At 37.6% G+C, this 20,589-nt stretch overlaps 1 protein-coding gene and 1 long non-coding RNA gene across 4 annotated transcripts in view; one reads left to right on the top strand and one right to left on the bottom strand.

The window, feature by feature from the left end:
• The first annotated feature begins 2,213 nt into the window (after positions 1–2,213).
• On the top strand, positions 2,214–3,941 carry LOC141960189 (uncharacterized). The gene is made up of 2 exons (XR_012633566.1): positions 2,214–2,405; positions 2,920–3,941. It is a non-coding gene; the product is annotated as an uncharacterized LOC141960189 (long non-coding RNA).
• A 1,041-nt stretch (positions 3,942–4,982) lies between these two features.
• Positions 4,983–20,589, bottom strand: part of USP53 (ubiquitin specific peptidase 53) — a 40,538-nt gene continuing 24,931 nt past the window's right edge. For all 3 annotated transcript variants that reach the window (XM_074905158.1, XM_074905159.1, XM_074905161.1), the window contains 4 exons: positions 18,957–18,998; positions 17,718–17,791; positions 9,580–9,676; positions 4,983–8,673 (listed from right to left, as the gene is read on the bottom strand). In XM_074905158.1, coding sequence (XP_074761259.1) covers positions 7,689–8,673; positions 9,580–9,676; positions 17,718–17,791; positions 18,957–18,998 — 1,198 coding nt within the window. In that variant the 3' untranslated portion in view covers positions 4,983–7,688. The remainder of the gene's footprint in view (positions 8,674–9,579; positions 9,677–17,717; positions 17,792–18,956; positions 18,999–20,589) is intronic.

Below are 20,589 nucleotides of genomic sequence, written 5' to 3' on the forward strand. Positions count from 1 at the left end.
TGGAAAGAATACTATTTTAAACAGTCCTTCAATTTTCAATTACAAAGGGATGTAAAACCGAAAAGCAAGGGTATGAAAAACCTAGAAAAATCCTGGCAAACTGAAACAACATCCTAAAATCTGGAAACAACACTATTACAAAAGTATCTATCTCTAGGCTATTTTGTTTAGACACTAAAATCTTTAAAAGAGAGAGGGATAAAGAATAATGGCTTGCAAGAAGCTACATGACAGATTCTTTCAGCTAAGCTATGCACACTGAAAAAGCAGACTAAAACTGTAAGACATAAGCCCTAACCATCAAAGTGATGTTATAGAGTTTGACCTTTGTTATCAGCTGCATGTCATTATATACTTCTATCCAGTTTAGAAGCAATTAAGAATTACATGTCAAAGGTTTCAGAAAACTGGAAAATACCATTTTACTTCTTTTAGAGACTTCACTGTCTGGAATAGAAGCTGTGTGAAGTTTCTGGATGTATTCTCTCCTTCTTCTCTGAGTACGATGACCCTTTAAGTCTTGCATTTTTCTGGATCAGAAAGTTGAACCACGCCTGGTATCAATGCGCTTACCTCTGCCACACCCAGCCCTGTAACACCCTGACTCGTGGTTATTTTGATGTAGGTTACTAGATTTGTTTGATTGAATGGCTACAATAATCACTAGGGTATTCTTTTCATCAAGTACTTGAGAAAGTATTTTAGTTAATTCTGGTTACATACACCACAAACTGAAAAGTACTCTGATAATTATAAAAAAAAAAAAAAAAAAAAGAGTTCAAAAGTTATTTAAGAACTCCAAATACTTCAGACAGATGTGGTCAGCAGCTGTACTTAAAAAATAAGGAAAAAATCTTTAAAGACTCAGTCTCCAATACTTGAGATAATATCAATTAAATGGATGGAGGAGAGATATATAGCTCTGATAAGCTAACAAATAAAATCATTATACTGGAATATGAATTAAACTTTTCTTTCCTAGGCAGGAATTTCCAGATTACATGTTTTTGCATCCTAATAGGAAATTAATTGCTCTGGGGAAATCTACAGTCCACAGTTCCTTTTGCTCAAATAAGGTAATACAGAGGAGTACAAGACTTGAAAGAGAAATATTGTCACTGTTTCCTCCCAAAATGTCTAATATACTTCACCTAACATGTACTTAACTGATTATGTGCTATATAAAGACAAATTCAAGCTCATCCTTTTTTCTAATGATAGAACTTATTAAGGAAAATACCTACACCGAAGTTAATGCTTATGAGAAGTTAAACTCTTAATATGTTAGGCTAAAAAGGGCTAATAGCTACAATGAGGAAGTTTTTGTTTTGTATACTTCTCTAAGTTTCCGGTCACTTTTCTAGATACAATGTAAGTAACTGCACTCCTCGCAATACTGAGTGAACTGGCTGGACTGAGGGTAGGACATCCCAACTATGAGCATGGCATCAGGCTGTCCAGCTTAATTCAGTTCCTTATACAGCTGTGTGTTGGGTAAATAAAGCACACAACATACACTATCTACGTGAACTTTTCCATGTTTCTTTAGGATGTACAATCTCCAACTAACCTTCAAAGATAGAAGTGTATCTTAAAACAACTTCAATTTTCCTAAATTTGTTCACAATAGGATTCCCCAGAAGGTCTTTCAGTTCCTTCCAGGACATCATCTGCTCTCCAAGCAACCGTACCAGGAAGAATTTGTGAATGTTTATTGCCACACAAAGACCCGTACAGCTTAACAGAACAAGGCCAACACGGTTTGACGGGACTGACCACCTGCTTTTCCCCACACCCTTGTCTCACCTGGCCAAGCGCCCTGAGGACTGGCAGGGAGCAGAAACCAGCAGTGCCCCGGTACTACCGCAGCAGTGTCAGTCACCAGCTCAGAGAGAGCCTCCACGAGCAGCACTCCTCCCAGCACCAGCAGCAGAAGCTGGAGCTCCCGCCACGTCCAGTGATTTTTACCATGAGCCCGGCCTGGAATCCCCACCAGCCCCCTCAGGAGTGAGCGGGGAAGGGGCCGCTGCGGCGGCCGCCCGCCGTGCTCGCAGCAGGCGGCAAAACACCAGCGCCCTCACCGGGTGGCGACGCGGGACGCGGCGGCGCCGTCCGCCCCCACCGGCGGGGCGTGGCCGGCGGTACGTGCGCTCCGCCCTCATTGGCTCCGCACCCGGAAGCGCAGCTGGCGCCTGCGCGCTGGGTGCCGCCACCCGACGCGCGGGGCCATGGAGGCGGCGGCGCGGCGCCGGGAGCAGCGGCTGCAGGAGCGGGGCGCGGAGGCGGCGGAGGGCGGCCGGGCGCTGTCGGGACAGTCCTACTGGCTGGACCTGTGGCTTTTCGTCCTCTTCGACTTGGCGCTCTTCGTAGTCATCTACCTGCTGCCTTGAGGGCGCCGGACACAGGTCAGCCGCCGCCGCGGAGCTGGTGCGCTCGGGCCGGGGTCCCGCCCGCCGCCCGGGGAGGGCCGACTCCCGGCGGGGCGGAGCGGGGCGCTCCCGGGCTTCCACCCACTCGTTGGGCGAGTAGTAGGGAGGAGGAGGCGCTGCGCCGAGGTACCGGGGCAAGGGGCGGCCGGAGGGAGGGGAGCCGCTGCAGCTGGGCGGCCCTCCGCCCCGCGCCCGGGCGCCCACGCGTGACGTGCCGGACGGGCGTGGGGGAAGGTGACAGAGCTCCTGAGAGGGGAGCGGGCGCCTGGGAGCAGCTTTGGTTTTCCACGCCTCAAAAGGCCTGAAAAGCACAGATGCCTCCGAAGAAATGTAAAGCTAATTCTAAACAACCAGCAGCTTGACTTTTTTTTTTTTTTAAACAGAAAGTATAGTATCAGTTCTTGGATCAGAAAGCATGGCTGATGCTTTCATGTTTGCTGTATTGTCCATAGCACTGCAAAAGTAACCAGGCTTTTTGTGTTCTCTGTAGAGCCACTCTCTAATCCCAGGATGCACCTTATGAAAGCAAGCAGTGGAAAAGAAGGACCGTTCATGGGAGTACAACTGGGAACATGACTACACTTGCATCAGTGCAAGATATATATATACACACACACTGTATCATAATATATCTCTGACTGTATCAGAAGTAGTACTGTCCAGGTTTTTACCTGTCCCCTTTCTGTGTTGTAAAGGGTGCCTTAAAGGTCATGAGACAGCTTGACTGTGCTTTTGTAATTAGTGCCTAAACATTTGTTAAGCAGAAATGAAAATATGTACTGTTTGAATAAAATCAACTGAAAGGATAAACTAGAGTGGCTGAGAATAAAATGCAGCTCTTATATAGACTGAAGTTGGAACTCAGACCCTTTCCCTCAATAGATGACATTTACCCAGCTGTTTTACTTTCAGAAAGTTAATGATGAGGGTTTGGTGCTGTTTGGTTTTCTGTATACCCTTCTCTCTTTATACCACAGCATGCATGAGATTCTAGCTTCAGCAGTTATTATGCCTTCTGAAACATGCCCATGTTTAACAGCAGTAGCAGCCTGATGTCCTCACATGTTGGTTCAGATGAAACTTTGCTGTAAACAGTGAAGAAGCAAGCTTACAGGAACAGCCTTCTTGAGTAGCTCACAGGTTACATGTAAAGTACCCTCTTCCATCTACCTTCCAGGGATAAGTAATCAGACAGTAATAGGTAAATGATAGGTTTCAGCTTCCACCTGACCATCAAAATTTCCTCTTATCTCACTATAGGTAGACTTTCAAACCACGTTAAATCAAGTAGTGTCTTGCATTCTTAGGAGAGGTAAAAGGAAGCTAAGTATAAGGAGAGACTTTTTACAAGATGAGGCTTTGGGGAAGAGAATTTTCAACTGTAGGTGAAGGGGGTTCAGTTTTTAAGTATTCTTCCCTTGTGAATATTAGTTTCTAATTCTGAGAAGTACAATTTATGGTTGATGGTTTTCTTTCTGGAATAAGTATAATAAAATAACTAGATTTCACAGACTTTGAAGTGTAGAGTGTTTCAGTGTCTTTAACACAAATGAAAACCGGCTACTATCAGGATAAATAGAATTTATGATGCAAAAGTGGGCATATGCTCTCTCCCTTTATTTTTCTTTCACTGCTAAAGACTTTTCTTCAAGTGCTAAAGACACAGTGACAGTGGCTTTCTTTACATATCAGACCTATGCTTTAAGAACAGAAGATGCCTTTATGTGCTACTATTTATGGTCTTGGCTGCTGGTACCAACAAAAGTGATGGGTTTCAGAGTTCTGCACCATGAGTCAAGAAAAGCACCGAACTGTGATTTCATACTCACAAACAGAAAAATGAGGTTTCCAGTTTTTCAAATTAAGCTATTAAAGAGGCAAGTTCACACACGGCTTTTTTTTTTTCTTCCCTCCTCTAACATGATTTCACTAGGAAAAACTCAAGGGAACAGTCTATTAGGGAAGCACTGTAATGCTGCTCCTTTTCTCTTGGTAAGGAAGACAAGTGAGACTAAGTCTTAATAGCCTTTAGAAAGTTAGGAAATTTCAAGGTATCTTTTAGTAATTTAGTTTTCTCCTTCAGCCACATCTGACACACAAGGTTTTACTTATTTTAGGAAACTTAAAGCTAATAAAGTGCAGGCTTGTGATGCATTGGGCTAAAGCTATTTTGTGTCCTCCTGGATCACATGAACATAGACATCAAGGCAAATTTCACTTATCCCTAACAGAGCAAAAGGTAGTAAGGTACAAAGACAGCTTATGTAACTAATCAATCAGTTGTCACCAAGTCTGTGGGATTATGGTATTAAATAGGCATTTCATAGGTATTTAGAAAGCTAAACATTTAAAAGCAAAAAAGCAGCTGAACAGCTTTATAAACAGATACTTCAAAACATGAATTTTACTCTTCAGAAGAGGTAACTGAACCACCATCTCTGCAGAACTTTCAACCATTATGACCAGTATTATCTGTCACTTTAAAAATGTAGTTCCGGAAAGCCAACTTTTTTCTAAAAAAACCTGTGGAATGCAGAAAGAACAGACGACAAAGATATTTTAAATTTTTATCTGATAGTTTGAACAAGCAGAACTTTGCATGAAAATAATTCTAAAGACTGAAAAATATATTAATTACAAGACTTGTTAATGTCTTTACTGTTACAAAAATGGTCTAGGCTCTTATATAAATCTATAGCCAGAAGGGGACATTTGTAAAAAAATAAATAGGCACCCTAGGTAAGTTAAAACAAGTTATCACATAGTAGTTAGCATATATTACGTACATACATACATGGAGTGCAGAGTCAAATATAAAAACAAAGGTGCCTCAATTAGCTGTCTATTTACTATAATTAAATACCCGGTAAATGTGGGCCACATAGAAAGTTGTCTGGTAAGATTGTTTCAAGCAAAGCAAGAAGACTGAAGTACACCTAAATTACTGCAGGTACTTTAAAAATAAGTTTACCAGTTGTGCTTACTGGAAGCCAAATCCATTGGTATCAGTAATAGGCATTCATATTGCTCATTGTACAGAAGTATGAACATTGCTATGGATGTTTAAAAAATTGTTTTAACATAATTCACAGTTGTCGCTGTGCTATTCATACACAAAAATACTGTCATTTCAAATACAAGATTTTTGCAAAACATTTTACAAATTATACATTATTTACAAATTTCAATAATCTTTGTTTTTACACAAGCATTAGAAGACAGTTATACTTAACTGAGTAAATTATGTAACATTGCTAAACTAGAAAAGTTTAATTTACAAGCTCTCAAATCTCTCTCAAAAATATTACAGTAAATTCCTACATTTTCACGGTTTTCTGTATTCAACTGATTTTCTTACAAAAGGATTATTTTTTTCAGTTGCTGTTTACCAGCAGCCACACCTAAACATGCATAATTATTTGCACTACAGATTCTAAAATTCTTTTTTCCAAGTGCTACGACAAATCTTGATCAACAAGGCAGAAATAAGATTAATCTGAGATACCTGGTTTGTTGCATATATCATGTTCCAGTTCTACTGTAAGCTACATGTGGTTTAAAAAAACCTGACCTGGACGCAGAATAACCAAAACTACTGTTTAAATGTATACCTTGGATCATAGTGCTAAACAATTGCCAACATTTGGTTGCAGCGCTAAAACTCACATAAAAAAAGCCTTTCTGACTAACAGTGCAAGTATAAGCAAGAGTGTTTATTATGCATATTTAACCTTCTTGCATTATTTTCATAACTAAAAGGCATTGATGTTCAGATGTAATCAGCAGCACCCCAAGTTACCACTAACACGAATAATGGCAAAAACTTAACCTTTTCAGATTGCGTCAGGCTTCACTGACATTAATTCTAAATTATACATTGTTCAATGTTATGATAAGACTGAAACAGAACTCTAAGCCCCTGCCTCTAACACCACAAGACATTGTGGGTCACTTCAAACGCTCATGGCTGCAACAAAGGCAAAAATCCCATTTGCCTTTTCCTCCCCAGCCCTCATTGGGCCATAATTCTGTGCACTGATTTAACTAACCAAAAAGCCAATCAAATCCTCCTCTTTGTTACCAAAAGACATGGTAAATGCAAGAGCTGCTAAAACTACAGGGCAGACTGCTAGAGCAGAGGAAGAGAGGAACCTCTTCTCACGCCCCCTCAGCCATCTTGGTCCAAATGGCTGCAGGCTCAGCCAGCCTGATCTGCTAATGTGGAACGTATCCATGTCTAGAACTGCTTCAAACAGGAAAAAAAGTCATCAGTAAAATCAAGTGTCTGATCCCCATTAAACATTGCTCAAAATGTCAAGCTGAGAAAAGGAAGTTCAATAAATAGCAGCATTGGCTTTGCATGCAATTGCAGAATAAATCAGAACTGAACATAAGTAGTAAATACAACCTTTACAAAATTAATCTGTCATAGTTGCATGATAATTCTGTATTTTAAAATAAGCATACTATTCTGCTCTATCAGTTTGTAGCTTATATGGTTAGATTTAATTTTAATAAGTATATAGCTTATAGGGTGAACAAATCTGATGTGTTTTAAAATGAACACTAAGGTAGAGCAGGTATATTAATAGGACAATCTATTATTGCAGTTTACTTGAATTCCCTTTTAAAATCTTATTTAACACTTGCAAACCAGAACCGTTTTTAAAGATTATTATTAAGGCTTTTCAAATAAAAAAGGTAGAAATTCTCTGGGTAAACTTGCATTAAAGACACTTGAAGGTTTGTGAAAGCACAGACTCAGAGAAATCTGTGGAAAAAAGCCATGTTACCTCCTGCTACCCATCACGACAAATACTGCTCTATTATAACTACATTTACTGCACTATATATGATAATATGTTTATCCCTTTTGTTAGTCTAAGTATGTAGTGACCACAGTCTGAAGGAACACTTTTTAAACTGCATCTGATTAAATCTTCTTACAAAATTAGTAACATCTAGTTGATCCCCCTGCTGTAAAATGCATACACCCAAAGGGACCATTTTTAATATAAACTGTAGAAGACGAGTAACAGAGGTAAGCATTAAGGCAACTAGAGTAACAAATCGAAGAACCAGAAGTTTAGCACCTCTTCTCCTCTGTTCCCTTCTGTTGCATATTCATTTAAACAGTCATAACTCCTACAAAAAGTACAGTCAACTGGGTACCTAGTTATCACACACACATATCCAAGGTTTGGGCCCATGAAATGCTGAAGTCAGAAATAGGTTGGTTGGTTTATTTTTTTAAAGAATCTATCTACTGCAGTGTATGCCTTCTATGTTTGCTTTGTACCTTTGCTCAGACGTGGGATGTCTGGACTCAACAGTAGCATGGTATGTAGCATTCAGTTCTACTCCAGCTGATGGAGAATGCTTTTCTCTGTGAAAGCTTCCACTATCTGTAAAATACAGCTTGGGTCTCTGATGATATTTCATCCTGTATGTATCAGTCATACAACTATCTACTGAAAAATATGTTGTTAGGGACACACCATCATTTCCATCCACACAGCCAGCACTTGGTCCCATATGACGAGATCCTTTCTTTAGTAAGTTTTCAGACACAGTCCAAAAGTCATTAACTGATAAGCAAGGTGGAGAATCTGGTTTATGAACAAACAGTTCATTCCCTTGAAAGGGCTCTTTAAACCTTTGTTCATTTGTAAATACACTTACTTCTGAAGCAGATTTTAATGGTGTACCTGTTTGCCTTATCAGATTATTTTGCAACGCTTCTGTCGATTTTACATCAGCTGTCAAGTTATTTTCTGATCCTGGCAAAGTATTCAGAGCATATTTCTTTGGGGGTAAAGGGGGAGGAAGATTCTGGTACACTGCTTCAGGCACCCAAAGAGCATCCGCCCTTCGGAGTGGGTGCCCAGCATGCTCACCAGGAGGGGGAAGCACCGTGGGCCTTTCTGACAGGTTCTGTGGCACACAAGGTGACAACCCCACCTTGGGACCAAATGTTCTTGCGTGATGAGACTGGGGCTGGGCAAAGGAGTGAAAGTCATTATTGATCGGCTTCCTTCCACAGACATTTTCTGTATAGGGGTGGGATACACCGTCAGCGCAATATACTGACACATTCATCTTCTCATACTTCTCTGGTTGAAGCCACTCTGAAGAATTCTGTTCGTTTGCCTTGTTCCTACTTTCTGACTTAACAATGTCTTTAAGAACAGGCTGTAGAGCTGATGATGGGAAAATTTTCCTATTGGTCTCAGCCATTTCCGCTCTAAAATACAAAAACACAGAGGACTTAAGTATCCATAAAAACAGGAAAAAGCCCAAATAACCCAAGGATTTTTTTCAAAGACAGCCTTGGTAACACTGTTTAAATATTCAAACTGACTAGAGCTTAACATACATCCATTTGATTAAAAATTGTATTTAATCACACTCGAGGTTTCATTCACTTGAAATGTAAAGTGCCTCAAACAATCTCTTGCAGAGATTTAATATCTGTAAGGTAAGATAAACTCCTTCAATATTCAGGACTATATCAAACATGACCTCTGCTCTCTTCTACGCATCCCTGTGACTCAGTCTAATACATACTTCTCAAATGTTAGATGTTGCTTTTGAGTGATAAACTTGTTATTTAAAAGATTCTTGACTTTTAGGAGGTAGGGAGCACTTACAGTTCAAGTTAGAAACAACGCTATATAGCAGCAGCTTCTAAACAGAAGTTACCTCTTCCTCACCTCCAGACAAACTTTTCAAAACTTTATGGGGTTATAACGCTACCCATGAACTGGTTGACCACTGTCTGTTGTATACAAATTCAGAACAGAAAACTATTCAAACCCATTGTTTTAAACCATCTTACCAGATCAGTGTAAGCTATTTGGTTCCACTGGCAGTATCAAAATTAAAATCACTGCCTGTTGTAGTATAGAAATTCAAAACAGAAAAATATTAAAACCCTTTACTCTGGTAAGCTGGTTTAAAACAAGGAAGCAGCTATCTGCTTAAAGACAGAGAGCATTTAGCCCTATCAATTATGTAAAATGCAAAAGGCATTGTCTGTGGAAAATATTCAATACTTTAACTTTTGCATGATTAATATTGATTACTATCACATAACAGAATTCAAACAACTCAAACAACTACATAGTAAATTAATGCCAGTATTAAGTACCTCTTCACTGGAAGACTGGGCACCTGCAAATGTAATTCTGTCGGGAAATTAACATGAGGTCTGTAAACTTCTGAATTGATCTGGTCTTTCCTGAAATCTGGGGGGGTAGAAAAAAAAATTTCAAAATAAGCAGAAATACAATCCAAGTCCTTCTTTGTAATTCCTCAGAGATAACAAAACCAAACAAAACACAACAGGACAATTTATTCTTTTCAAGATTTGACATTGATTAAAATAACCATTTTAAAGTTAATCTGTCACAGAAGGTCAGATCTTATATTCATCCAAAAAATAATCTGTAAGAAATACATAATTACCACAATTTTGAAGTCCTACAGACATGTTTTCAATATCATCTTTTCATCTAATTAAAAGCACATTTTCAAAAGCATGTTTATTCAAACATCCAAAGTCATTTAAATTCCAAAATAAGAACTGGTTATGATTTTTGAAATGTCACATCATGTACTAAGAGTTAAATGAAATGAATACTGCAGGGATTTGGGTGTGGTTTTGGTTTTTGTTATTGTTTGTAGGTTGTTCGGCATGGGTTGTTTTTTGTTGGTGTTTTGTTTTGGGGGTTTGTTGTTTGGGTTTTTTTGTTGTTTGTTTGTTTTCCAAGAAATGCATTATGCATTCTTTGAAACAGATTTAAAAACTTACAGCAAACTGTACAGTTTGTAGAGATGCTGAGCAGAGAGAGAGCACTCTCAGTCATGTGCCCGAAACACACAACATGAGAGCACCTGGGCCAGCACTAATCCCTCACAGTCTAGAATTCCTTTTCACATACAAAGGCAAAGACTCATTCTCTAAATAAACACACCATTTCTGAACAACACAGCTCCTAGTTAACAGTAAATAAAGGAAGCATTGAAGAATCCGTGTCATCAACACCACACAGATTAAAATGCTCTCTTGGTAAGTGACAAGCAACGGTATATTTCTTTAGAGATATATATTAACAGTATATTTGTTTAGAGATAGTTATTAGAAGTCTCACTAATGCAATGACTGGCCCCTTATAATCAGTCACCTGCTCTGAAGCCAAAGTCAGTCTTATTTTGTGTATATATAGACTAGATTCATATAACTACTATGCCTATTTCAGAAAAACAGGAATTAAAATAAGGCAGCATACATTGCCTGATTTGTAGTAGAATGATCTCATGTTCAATAGACAGTAACTGTGACAATTTCTAATGGGATAACATAGGCCATTCCATAGTCTCTTCAACAAAAGCTACAAAAATTTTGTATCTATTCCTAAACGATGTAGTCTTACCAAGATTTTTTTTTTTTTTAAATTAACTTGTTATTTCCACAAGTTTAAATAAAGTCTTGGAATTTTTGACATGTGAACATATGAGTCAAAACCCCAACAACAGAAAAGAACTAAAGTAAAAACTCTGGGTGATGCTGTTGGGTGACACTTATTTTGAGGATATCTACCCTATCTTTAATTGATGAAAGACTGAAGACACCAAATCTTTGACAAAGGACACAGGTTGTAGAGGCTAAAATGGCATATAGTACAAGAGACAAAGCTCCCATATGGCTTTCCTTTGAGTCTCAAAATGAAAAAAAATTAACCAAAAAAAAATCTTGCTATTCTGGCATGGTAATACCACAACCTGATAAAGAATACTTAGGGGAAAATAATGTTATTGAGTGATCCCATGTGACACTGGCAAGGGACAAGTAATTAACCTGAAAGTTCAAAACTGCTCTAGTGGGGCATGGCTTCAGAGCTAACACCGAGGTAATATTTCAAAAAGAAAACATTTCATTCTGCTACAGATTTTAATGAACCGTAAATCACTTTACTGAAAAATAAGCACAGACTCTGATATATTATTTCCTGTAAATATTTCCAATTCAGTACTTAATCTCAATCCAAATGTCTGGATACCTAGGAACGAATCAGTTAAATAATTTGCTAGATTAACAGTGTCTGAAGCTAGTGGTTTTAACTTTTGGACTTTGAATATATCAACTTTTATACAATAGCACATCTGCTTAAAAAAAAAAAAAAACACAAATAAATGGCCCATGCAACTGCTTTTCCCCAAACTGCCTGATGTAAAGATTACAAATCTTTTTTTTTTTTTTTTTTTTTTTTCACTCCAAGCCAAACTCCTAATTAGTACAGCCAGCCCTTCCGAGAGACAGTATCACAAATTAGTCAGGAGGCGGCAGCAAAAGTTAATAAACTCTGTCCTTGGAGAGACAGTGATACACATTCAGCCAAAGCCACTCAGCGATACCAGGTGGTTTGTGCCTTCACAATTCCAGCTAACTTAAAAATAGATGTGTTATTTTCTCTTCTGCTGACAGGATCTCCATGCATGGTTAAAACCAGACGCAGACTCGATTGGGAATTTTGGCTCTATGTTGTTTGCAAACCTAAATATGGGACACGCAATCACTGCTCAGCTGGAGACTCACATCCTTATCAATGGGTCATAAAAAGCTTACCAATAAATTAAATGTAACTATTTTCTGACACACAAACCAGTCTGCTTTTAAGATTTATGAACATCTATTTTCACACTTGAACAGCCAATCTAATCTAGGTTTTCAAAAGATTAACAGCCATTCTATAGCCAACAGCTAGGACAGACAAATCCCCTAACATTTCTGCTTACACATACAGAACATTTAGAAAAACCTGCAAAGTCCAGTTGGGGGGGGGGGGGCAGGTGAAGAGAAAAAAAACAAACAAAACCCCCACATTAAATTCAATTTATTTCTAATGTGTTTTAGTTGCACACTTCCTGTACTTTTGATTACCTGTTTTGTATTTATTTTTTTAAATTGCCAATAAAAAGCCAAGCTGTAATACTTTTTGTAATAAGTACTGTGGCAGATGCCTCTCTCAGTACTCAGACATTTTTCTGTATTCAGTTGAAACGGCAGATAAACTCACTGGAAGCTTTGGAAATGCAGAATGACAACATAGTCCCAGTGAAGAAAGTAAACATATTATAACTTGTCCACAATAGAATATAATTTTTAAAAAACAGTGCCCATCTTCAGAAAAAATCCTTATATTCGAGAAACTGTCCTTTTGGAACAACATTCAGTTGCAAAAGATTTCTTATATTCGTTAGTGGATTTTTTCCCATGGCTTACACATCTGTATAAAATGAAGTTCTGCTGCCTTTTTTTTTTGGGGGGGGGGGGGGGGGGGGGGGGGAGGGTGGGGTGGTGGAGTAGTGTATACTTGTACGTGTGTGAGAGTTTAAGTAAGTTCTGAAGTAAAGCCAGTCAACAAAACATCAACTATTACCCTCCCTTCATTCTGATCTGCCCACCTCAAGAGGTTTAATCAGGTCTCACCCAGTTCTGAACCTTTGCATCATCTATTTTCAATTGCAAACTTCCCACATTAATAAAGTGAATCACAAATATGAGCATGCTTTATATTTCAATCTTCATGAGCTGCTTGACTACATCTGGAAATCTTGAAAGTTTGAAGTTTAGTTTGTTGGGATTTTTTTAAAACCAAAATTTTCATCTATTATTTAAAGACACTCCAGAAGAGCATTTATCTGTTTCTGTACACTAAGTAGAAGCATGCTTTAACTAACTGCTGTTTTTCAAAGATAAGTCATATACATTGACCACACCATAAGGAGAACAACTGGATTTTTGTAAGTATAGTTGCATATTTCAAATTATTACTATAAACGTATGGTTTTCCTAAGATGATGAATTTTCTTTTTCAGTTGGTATGTGGGGTTTTCTGAAGTGACAAGTAAACAAAGGCAATTTGGATCCTTCTTTACATACTCACCGACATTTCAGAATTATTCTAGATTTCAGATGAAGTTGTCTCATTGCTGTTAAACTAAATATTATTAAAGGGATTGTAATATTACAAACACTGCTTTACATTTATTTTCAAAGGGAAACAATTGCTAATTTAAGGCACTGATTCCAAGTACATCCCTTTTTGAGATCACCAAACAGGCAGCTTTTAATACTGCATCTTAACCAGAAGGCCATCAAGCACATGGCCAATTTTAATCACAGTGTTTATTCTACTGACAGTTCAGTTTCAAGAATGAAGTGCTCTGAGCTTTGGGGCAGGAGGGGAATAATCTAGAAAACAGGGCTTCTAGGATTTTTTTTTTTTTTCCCCTCCTTAACTCTCCCAACAGTAATGCCTTTTATTGAAACTGTCAAGAACAGCGATTTCAGGAAGACATCTGTGCCTTTGGAATTGGGGAGGATCATCATGAAAGCCACTAAAACCTCTTTATGATTAAAAATTATTATCAGTACTTAGCACACAGACTGCTCTGAAAATCCATTGAAAAATTTCTACAGACCTTTCCAACTTCCAAGAATTAGTTATGTTTCTTCAACTTGAAGAATGTGAGGTTGGGAATTTAGCTCTCACACTGTTTATGTCACATGTTCTTTACAAACAAAAAAATGAGCCTCCACAGTTTATCAAATTCAAACTTTATAAACACCAACTCTTTAATATAAATTAAGGATACTATATCTGCTTCCTTAATATCCACACTTTCCTGACAAAATTTCATCACACAAATAAGGGATTGGTCTTGTGGGACACTTGAGTCTGTAGTCAGCACTATAGTTATTTACTGCTTACTACCAGTGAAAGCAGCAGCCATTCGCTCTGCATAACCACCGTGTGATCCAATGTTACTATCTTTATAATGCTCTAACAATAAGTTTATTTTTGTAAGTCAGGAACAGAATTCCTCAACTGCTGAACAGCAGTTTATTCAGCTCCAGTTAAAAATGACGAACTGGTAAAGCACAGTTACACAAATGGTGGGCATAATTAGAAATCCAAAATCATTTCCATAAGAAGTTTTACACACACAAAAAAACAGGCAAAGAGATTTTTTCAAATTGCCATGAGAAGCTAACAAGTATTCCTTACATTCCATTCCCCTCTCAGGAAGGACCGGGCATTTCTTTCTTAAAGTACTATTTTCTAGCAGTTTGGTATTTACCTGACAATTCAGGTCTTGTTCATAATATTCAGATATTAAAATACGGTAATACAACCGGTACGTGTAAATGACTACTATTGTCCTTCCTAGAGGGGTCCTCATACACTTTTTAGACAACAAAAAACCTGAGTCTAAATAAATCTTTAACCCCACATACATGTGAAATGATCAAATTCTTCAGCTATCTTTCCAGTCCATTAATCACTTCCACTAACAGTATTACTTTCCAAAACATGCACACATGCGAGAACTTCACATTTGATTCAGAATACATACATTTTTGTTAACTATTCAAAAGTTAATTACTGAACTAGAATAACTGAATAGATAGGACCTTATTATCAGTGTTTTGTGACAACTCTAAGGATCACCTGGAATCACTACACTTTAAAGAAAATGTAGAATGCATGTTGAAAGCTTCAAGTATACTTAAGTACAGTACATGGTTTCTCTGGAGAATACTCATTACTAAGCTCAAACATTGTTTGAACCCCGCTGTTTTTCATTCCAACAGTCCTTTATGTATTTTTCATTGGTGGGTTGTTGGGGTTTTTTTTAGATTTTGCTATCGAAGTGGGGTTTTCTCCCACTAGTAGAAGTATAGTATAGTGAACTAGAGCAGAGTAAATGTCAGGCAAAAACAGACCTCTGCATTCCATGCAACATCAATTTTGGGTTTGGTTTTTTTGTTGTTGTCAGAATAAACAAAGATCAAAGTACTTCTCTTTCTACAACCAAAAAAAAAATTGGAATAATGACAGAAACTATAAAAATGGTATGGCAAAACCTGCCCCCCCAATTTAACTCTTAGGATCTATATGTTATTTGAAAAAAAGTATCAGATGTATATTAAAAAAAAATAAAAATAAAAATCAAACATTTCCTGGGGAAGTGGCCTAATATTTATTGCACCTCTTTGCACAAGCACTGTTCCATTGTTCCAGAAACAGTAGATAAATTATTTTGGCTGGCCTCATGCTGACCTGTAATATTTATATGCCAAGGCATTTATCAACATTATAAAAAACCAACAGATATATTAGTATGTAAAAGGAAGTAGATTTCCTTATTACAAGTGTTTCTTCCTGATACTACTACATAACTTCAAGGAAAACAAATGGTTACCACAGTCCACCCAGACATCTTAAAAAAATCTGCCATAATATCCACCAAGAAAGGTCATGGAAATGCTTTTGTGGAAAACAAAACAGGGAGTGAACAAAATTACAAATTTTTTTCTTTTTTTTTTTTTTGGGGGGGGTGGGGTGTGGGGGTGGGGTGTGGGGAGCATGGGGGAACAGGACAGATGGGATGGTGTCGGGGGAGGACACAGGGATGAGACGAAGGCAGGACAGACAGGGAAGGAATACACACACTTTCTCAAAAAACAAAGCATTCCAAACTGAGAAGTATGTTCTCAAAGCAGAATTTAAGAAACAGAAATGGAAATTTACGTTTAATCATTTCCACTGGATTAAAAAGAAAGAACCAACTAAGGCCAGTGAAAATAAATTCTAACTGGATATTTTATGCCAGCATAGTCCTCCAAAAAACACAGAATCACTGAACTATAGAATGGTTTGTTTTGGAAGGGACCTTTACAGGTTATCCAAGTCCAACCCCATGGCATAAGCAGGGACACCTTCCCCCAGCCCAGGTTGCTCACAGCCCCGTCCAACCTGGCCTGGAACACTGCCAGGGAGGGGGCAGCCACAGCTGCTCTGGGAAACCTGTGCCAGTGTCTCACCACCCTCAAGGTAAAAAATTCCTTCCTTATGCCCATTCTAAATCTACCCTCTTTCAGTTTAAAACTGTAGCCCCTTGTCATGTTGCTACCGTCCTTGGTAAAATCACTAATACTGGTGATCCACAGTGGTTTCGGTCCTTGTACAGAGAACCTCCACCAGTCAGAAGCAGTTATGCATGGGGCACTTCCTGGGGCAGCAGTGGTGTAGGACACGCACAAGGAAGGACAAACCATTCCATCAACCTATAAAATGCTTTGTAACGAAACATGCTAGGACAGAGGACTGTGGCAAGACAAATCATTGCATCCCAATTGACTAACAATTTATAAAAAGCTGTGGCCTCCCAAAATGATACCTAATTTTCCACACCAAAACAACGTATTTAAAGTAGAACCAAGCACTAAAAATCACCTAGCCTGTTACTTTGGTGCTAGAGGTGATGTGAAGCAACTCTTTGGGAGACATGTCATGCTTTTACATGACTCACATGTCACACAGCTGAGCACTATCACTGCTGTCTGAAAGGAGATGCTAAGAACAGTTAAACTCCCACCCACCATCAATATTCATGACCTAGCACAGAAGTAGGGAACTACTACTGCTGCTACTACCACAACACAAACAGTTTTCTTCACATGATGGTGGAACTCTGAACAAACCCCTCTATTTAGAAACCCATATATCAGAGCAGATAGCTAGGAATCACTTTACACTGTACATCTGCTCTACAAGAAAGCCAAGAAACTGAATAAACAAAGGTGCTTTGTAGAGCTGAATATGTTATATGCTGAAAAAAGTGTTACGGTTACTGAACTGCCACTCCATCACGTCTCCACCAAAATGCACCAAAAAGGTATATGAACACTTTCCATCTTTATCCAATCTAACTCACTGAAAAGGTTAAAAAATGTGAACAAAAACAACGGTTGAAATTCACTGTGGAAGGAAACAACCACACAAAACATTTTTTTTACCTTTTTAAAAGACAGAGTACACAGGCTATGATGAGTCAGCAGGAGAGCTCTCTACTGAAAAAAGTATATAAAAAAACCCCCAAATGTCGTGGCCATAACAGCCACAAATACCATGCCAATTTTCTTCTAATCCACCTAAATACACATTTTGTTTATCAGGTTGGCTGTAACTTAGAAATACTTGATTATGGCTTGCAAATTTTAAAAAGCAATGATAAATCACATATACATTATTTAATTCTATGAAATATCATTACATTAACTTATGCAGCAAAGTTATAAAATACAAAATCTGAAATTTGTCATATCTAATCAGAAATCTGTCCATCTCGTGATATGAGTAAGTTAGTATTAAAATTCTGGTATATCTAAATTATTTTTAGAAAACTTTTTTTTTTAAAACAAGTTTAAGTTCTTACCATAAAAGTTTCTGTTCTGCTGGGATACTAAGTGTAACACATTCTCAGCTTTTTTGGTTGACAAGTTCTGTTCACTGTAAAAGAAGTGTACATGTAATTTGAAGGCTTAAACTACTGATGTATGATCACACACTTGAATGAATACAAGCATAAAAACTTCGGCTATGTGAAAACTGATTCTTGTTATCATCACTGTCACATTTTTTACTAACATACACACTTTACAAAAGGTACGTAAGATAGTAGGAGTGGTCCTTTAATAATTTTAACACTACTCCCACATGTGCTGATGCAAAGAAATTTAGGATGACCCGAGTCCTTTAATATGGACAAAAAAAATATACAGTTTGTGACACTGCTGTTCCCACTTTATTTTGGAGACTGGATGCCCACCCATCACAGCTTTACTCTAGAGCACAACAGCAGGATACCCAATATGAAGCACATAAAAAGCAAACTTTAATCTTAACATCACATCAGCCTGCTTAATAAAGCTAGCCAGTTCCCAAAGCTATCAACAATAGAAAAAATGTGTCACCTGTGAGAAAGAAGTACCAACTGCACTTTTTCTCACTGTAAACTAAAGAATTTAATTAAAATTTCAAAAAGTGCTTATTAACAGAGATCACCAAGAAAGCATGAGAGTTTTGAATACCTGCTGCTTTCTGTAGTGATTTTTCAAATGGATGTTATCACTGGTCACCTAATTCAATTCATTTGTAGGTTTTACCTAAAATTGCCACTTTGGTGCAGCTAATGAATACTGCCCATGTGGTATTATATTGTTTCCAATTTAACATCAGTATCACTCATGTCTGAAAAACACACTTTTCGGTATTAATAGTTTACACCCTGCATATTTTGAAGTTAAACACATAGCAGCATCTATGACATGCTTACCATTGACCATGACAAGCTTAAGTTTTATAAAAACACAAAATACTCATCAGCATCAGTATCTTAATTACATATAATCTGTTAGCTAACATTCTATCTTGTCCATTTTCCTAGTTTTGACATTTGGCTATTCATTCATACTTTATTGTGACAATAAACACCATTCTTCTAAGTTGTGACTGCCAGTTGCTCTTTCATTCATAGGGACTGTAGTTTAAAAACTTTTTCTCAAACTGGAAGATTACAGCAGCAAACCCAAGAAGAGGGGAAAAAAAAAAAAAAAAAAAAATCAACAGATGTAGTAAATTTTGCTGGTTTCGTTAAGCAAAAAACATGCCTTACCTATCCAGATAGGGAGCTGACAAACACCCTGCCAATTCCTTCCTTCTCAAAGAGTAAGGCAGGGAAGAAGATCCACAGTGGCATTTTTTCCATTAAAAAAAAAAAAAAAAAAGACTTGTTATTGAAAGCACAGGAAAACAAGAAAAGTACAGAAAGAAACAGGAAAAATGGAGAAAGAAACTCTCAGAAAACAAGAGACTAAGTAATTTTCTTTTCACCTTCTAAGAGAACTTTCAATTAATTTGTATTTTTTTCAAATTAATTTCAATTAATTTGTCTTTTTTTTGAAACAAAGTCTGAACAGTTACAAGGGAATCAGCAGGAATTGCCACTCAATTCTAATTACCAGTCATATAAAATCCTTCTGAAAGTCCCAAGATGTCATTTGTATTTTCAGAAAGTTTGGGGTTTTTTTGTTTGACAAGTATTTAAACAACAGTGCAAGCAGTTTCTTAATGAACTAAGTTGTTTCAAATTTATCATATTCTCTCTCATAAAAAGGCATACAGAATTTGGGCATTCCATTACCTCTTGGGCATGTTTACAAGTGAGGCACAGTTATAACAGTAGAAATCACTGTTCAAGGCAGCTGCAAACACTGAAAATATAAACATAGCTTGGAGTAGCTTTACACATATTATCATTATCCAGTAAAAAGCCCATAAGGTTTTTGTGCAGTTTGTTGGGAGGGGAAAGACAGGACAGGAGGAAGAAAAGAAGGGAACAGATAAAGGCATGGGGTAAAACATGTTTTCTAATGGGAAGTGGACACCACAGTCATAATCTCCAAGTTCAGAAAGCCCATAAAGCAGCCAAACAGGCCAGAAGAATACACTTACAAAATATCACTCTATCTGCCATTGTCTTTCATAAGCATCTGCTACCGGCTACTGGTATAGACTGAATGGATGTTCGATGAACCTTTAGCCCTATCCTGGTATGGACATTTTTATGTCCTTATTTATGCTTCTATGTGAGATAACTCTTAATTTCCTAGGGAATTATTATTTCATTAGTGAATGACTGATTTTGCTTTCTTGCAGTTCCAAAATAATCAAAGACATTTCAATTCATACAGAAGGTATATTTTGTATGTTTTAAATAAAAAACCTGTTTTGATAATACTTTATGAATTAAAGTTTTAAAATATTGCATCTCTGTTTAGAGAAGTCACAGCCTTTTCATTTCTTAGTGTTTGTTATTCTCTACTCCCCATAAAATAACTTTTCACAAAAATACAACATCCAAAAATTTGCTCAAATCTAGCAGTCATTTGTGACTAGGCTTGATCTCACAACTGTGTGCTTCCATTTTATGGATATAAACAAGATTGAAAAGAAGAATCTAGGAATAGAAATTACGATCCACATACAGTTTAAGACATGTGGAAGGTCGATAACTCTGTATTTCACAGCATCGCAACATTTAAAGTTGTAAGGAACCTCTTCAGATCATCTAGTTCAGCCCTCCCTTCCTCAAACAGGATCAACTACAGTGGTCTGCCCAGGACCATGTCCAGCTGGGTTACGAGCATCTCCACAGAGACTCCAGAACATCTCTAGGCAACATACCTGTCACTAACATACATCAGTTCTTCTAAGTGTAATAAAATTTGGCTAACCAACCACATTTT

This window comes from Athene noctua, chromosome 4, assembly GCF_965140245.1.
Source record: "Athene noctua chromosome 4, bAthNoc1.hap1.1, whole genome shotgun sequence".
NCBI classification, from domain to species: Eukaryota; Metazoa; Chordata; class Aves; order Strigiformes; family Strigidae; genus Athene; species Athene noctua.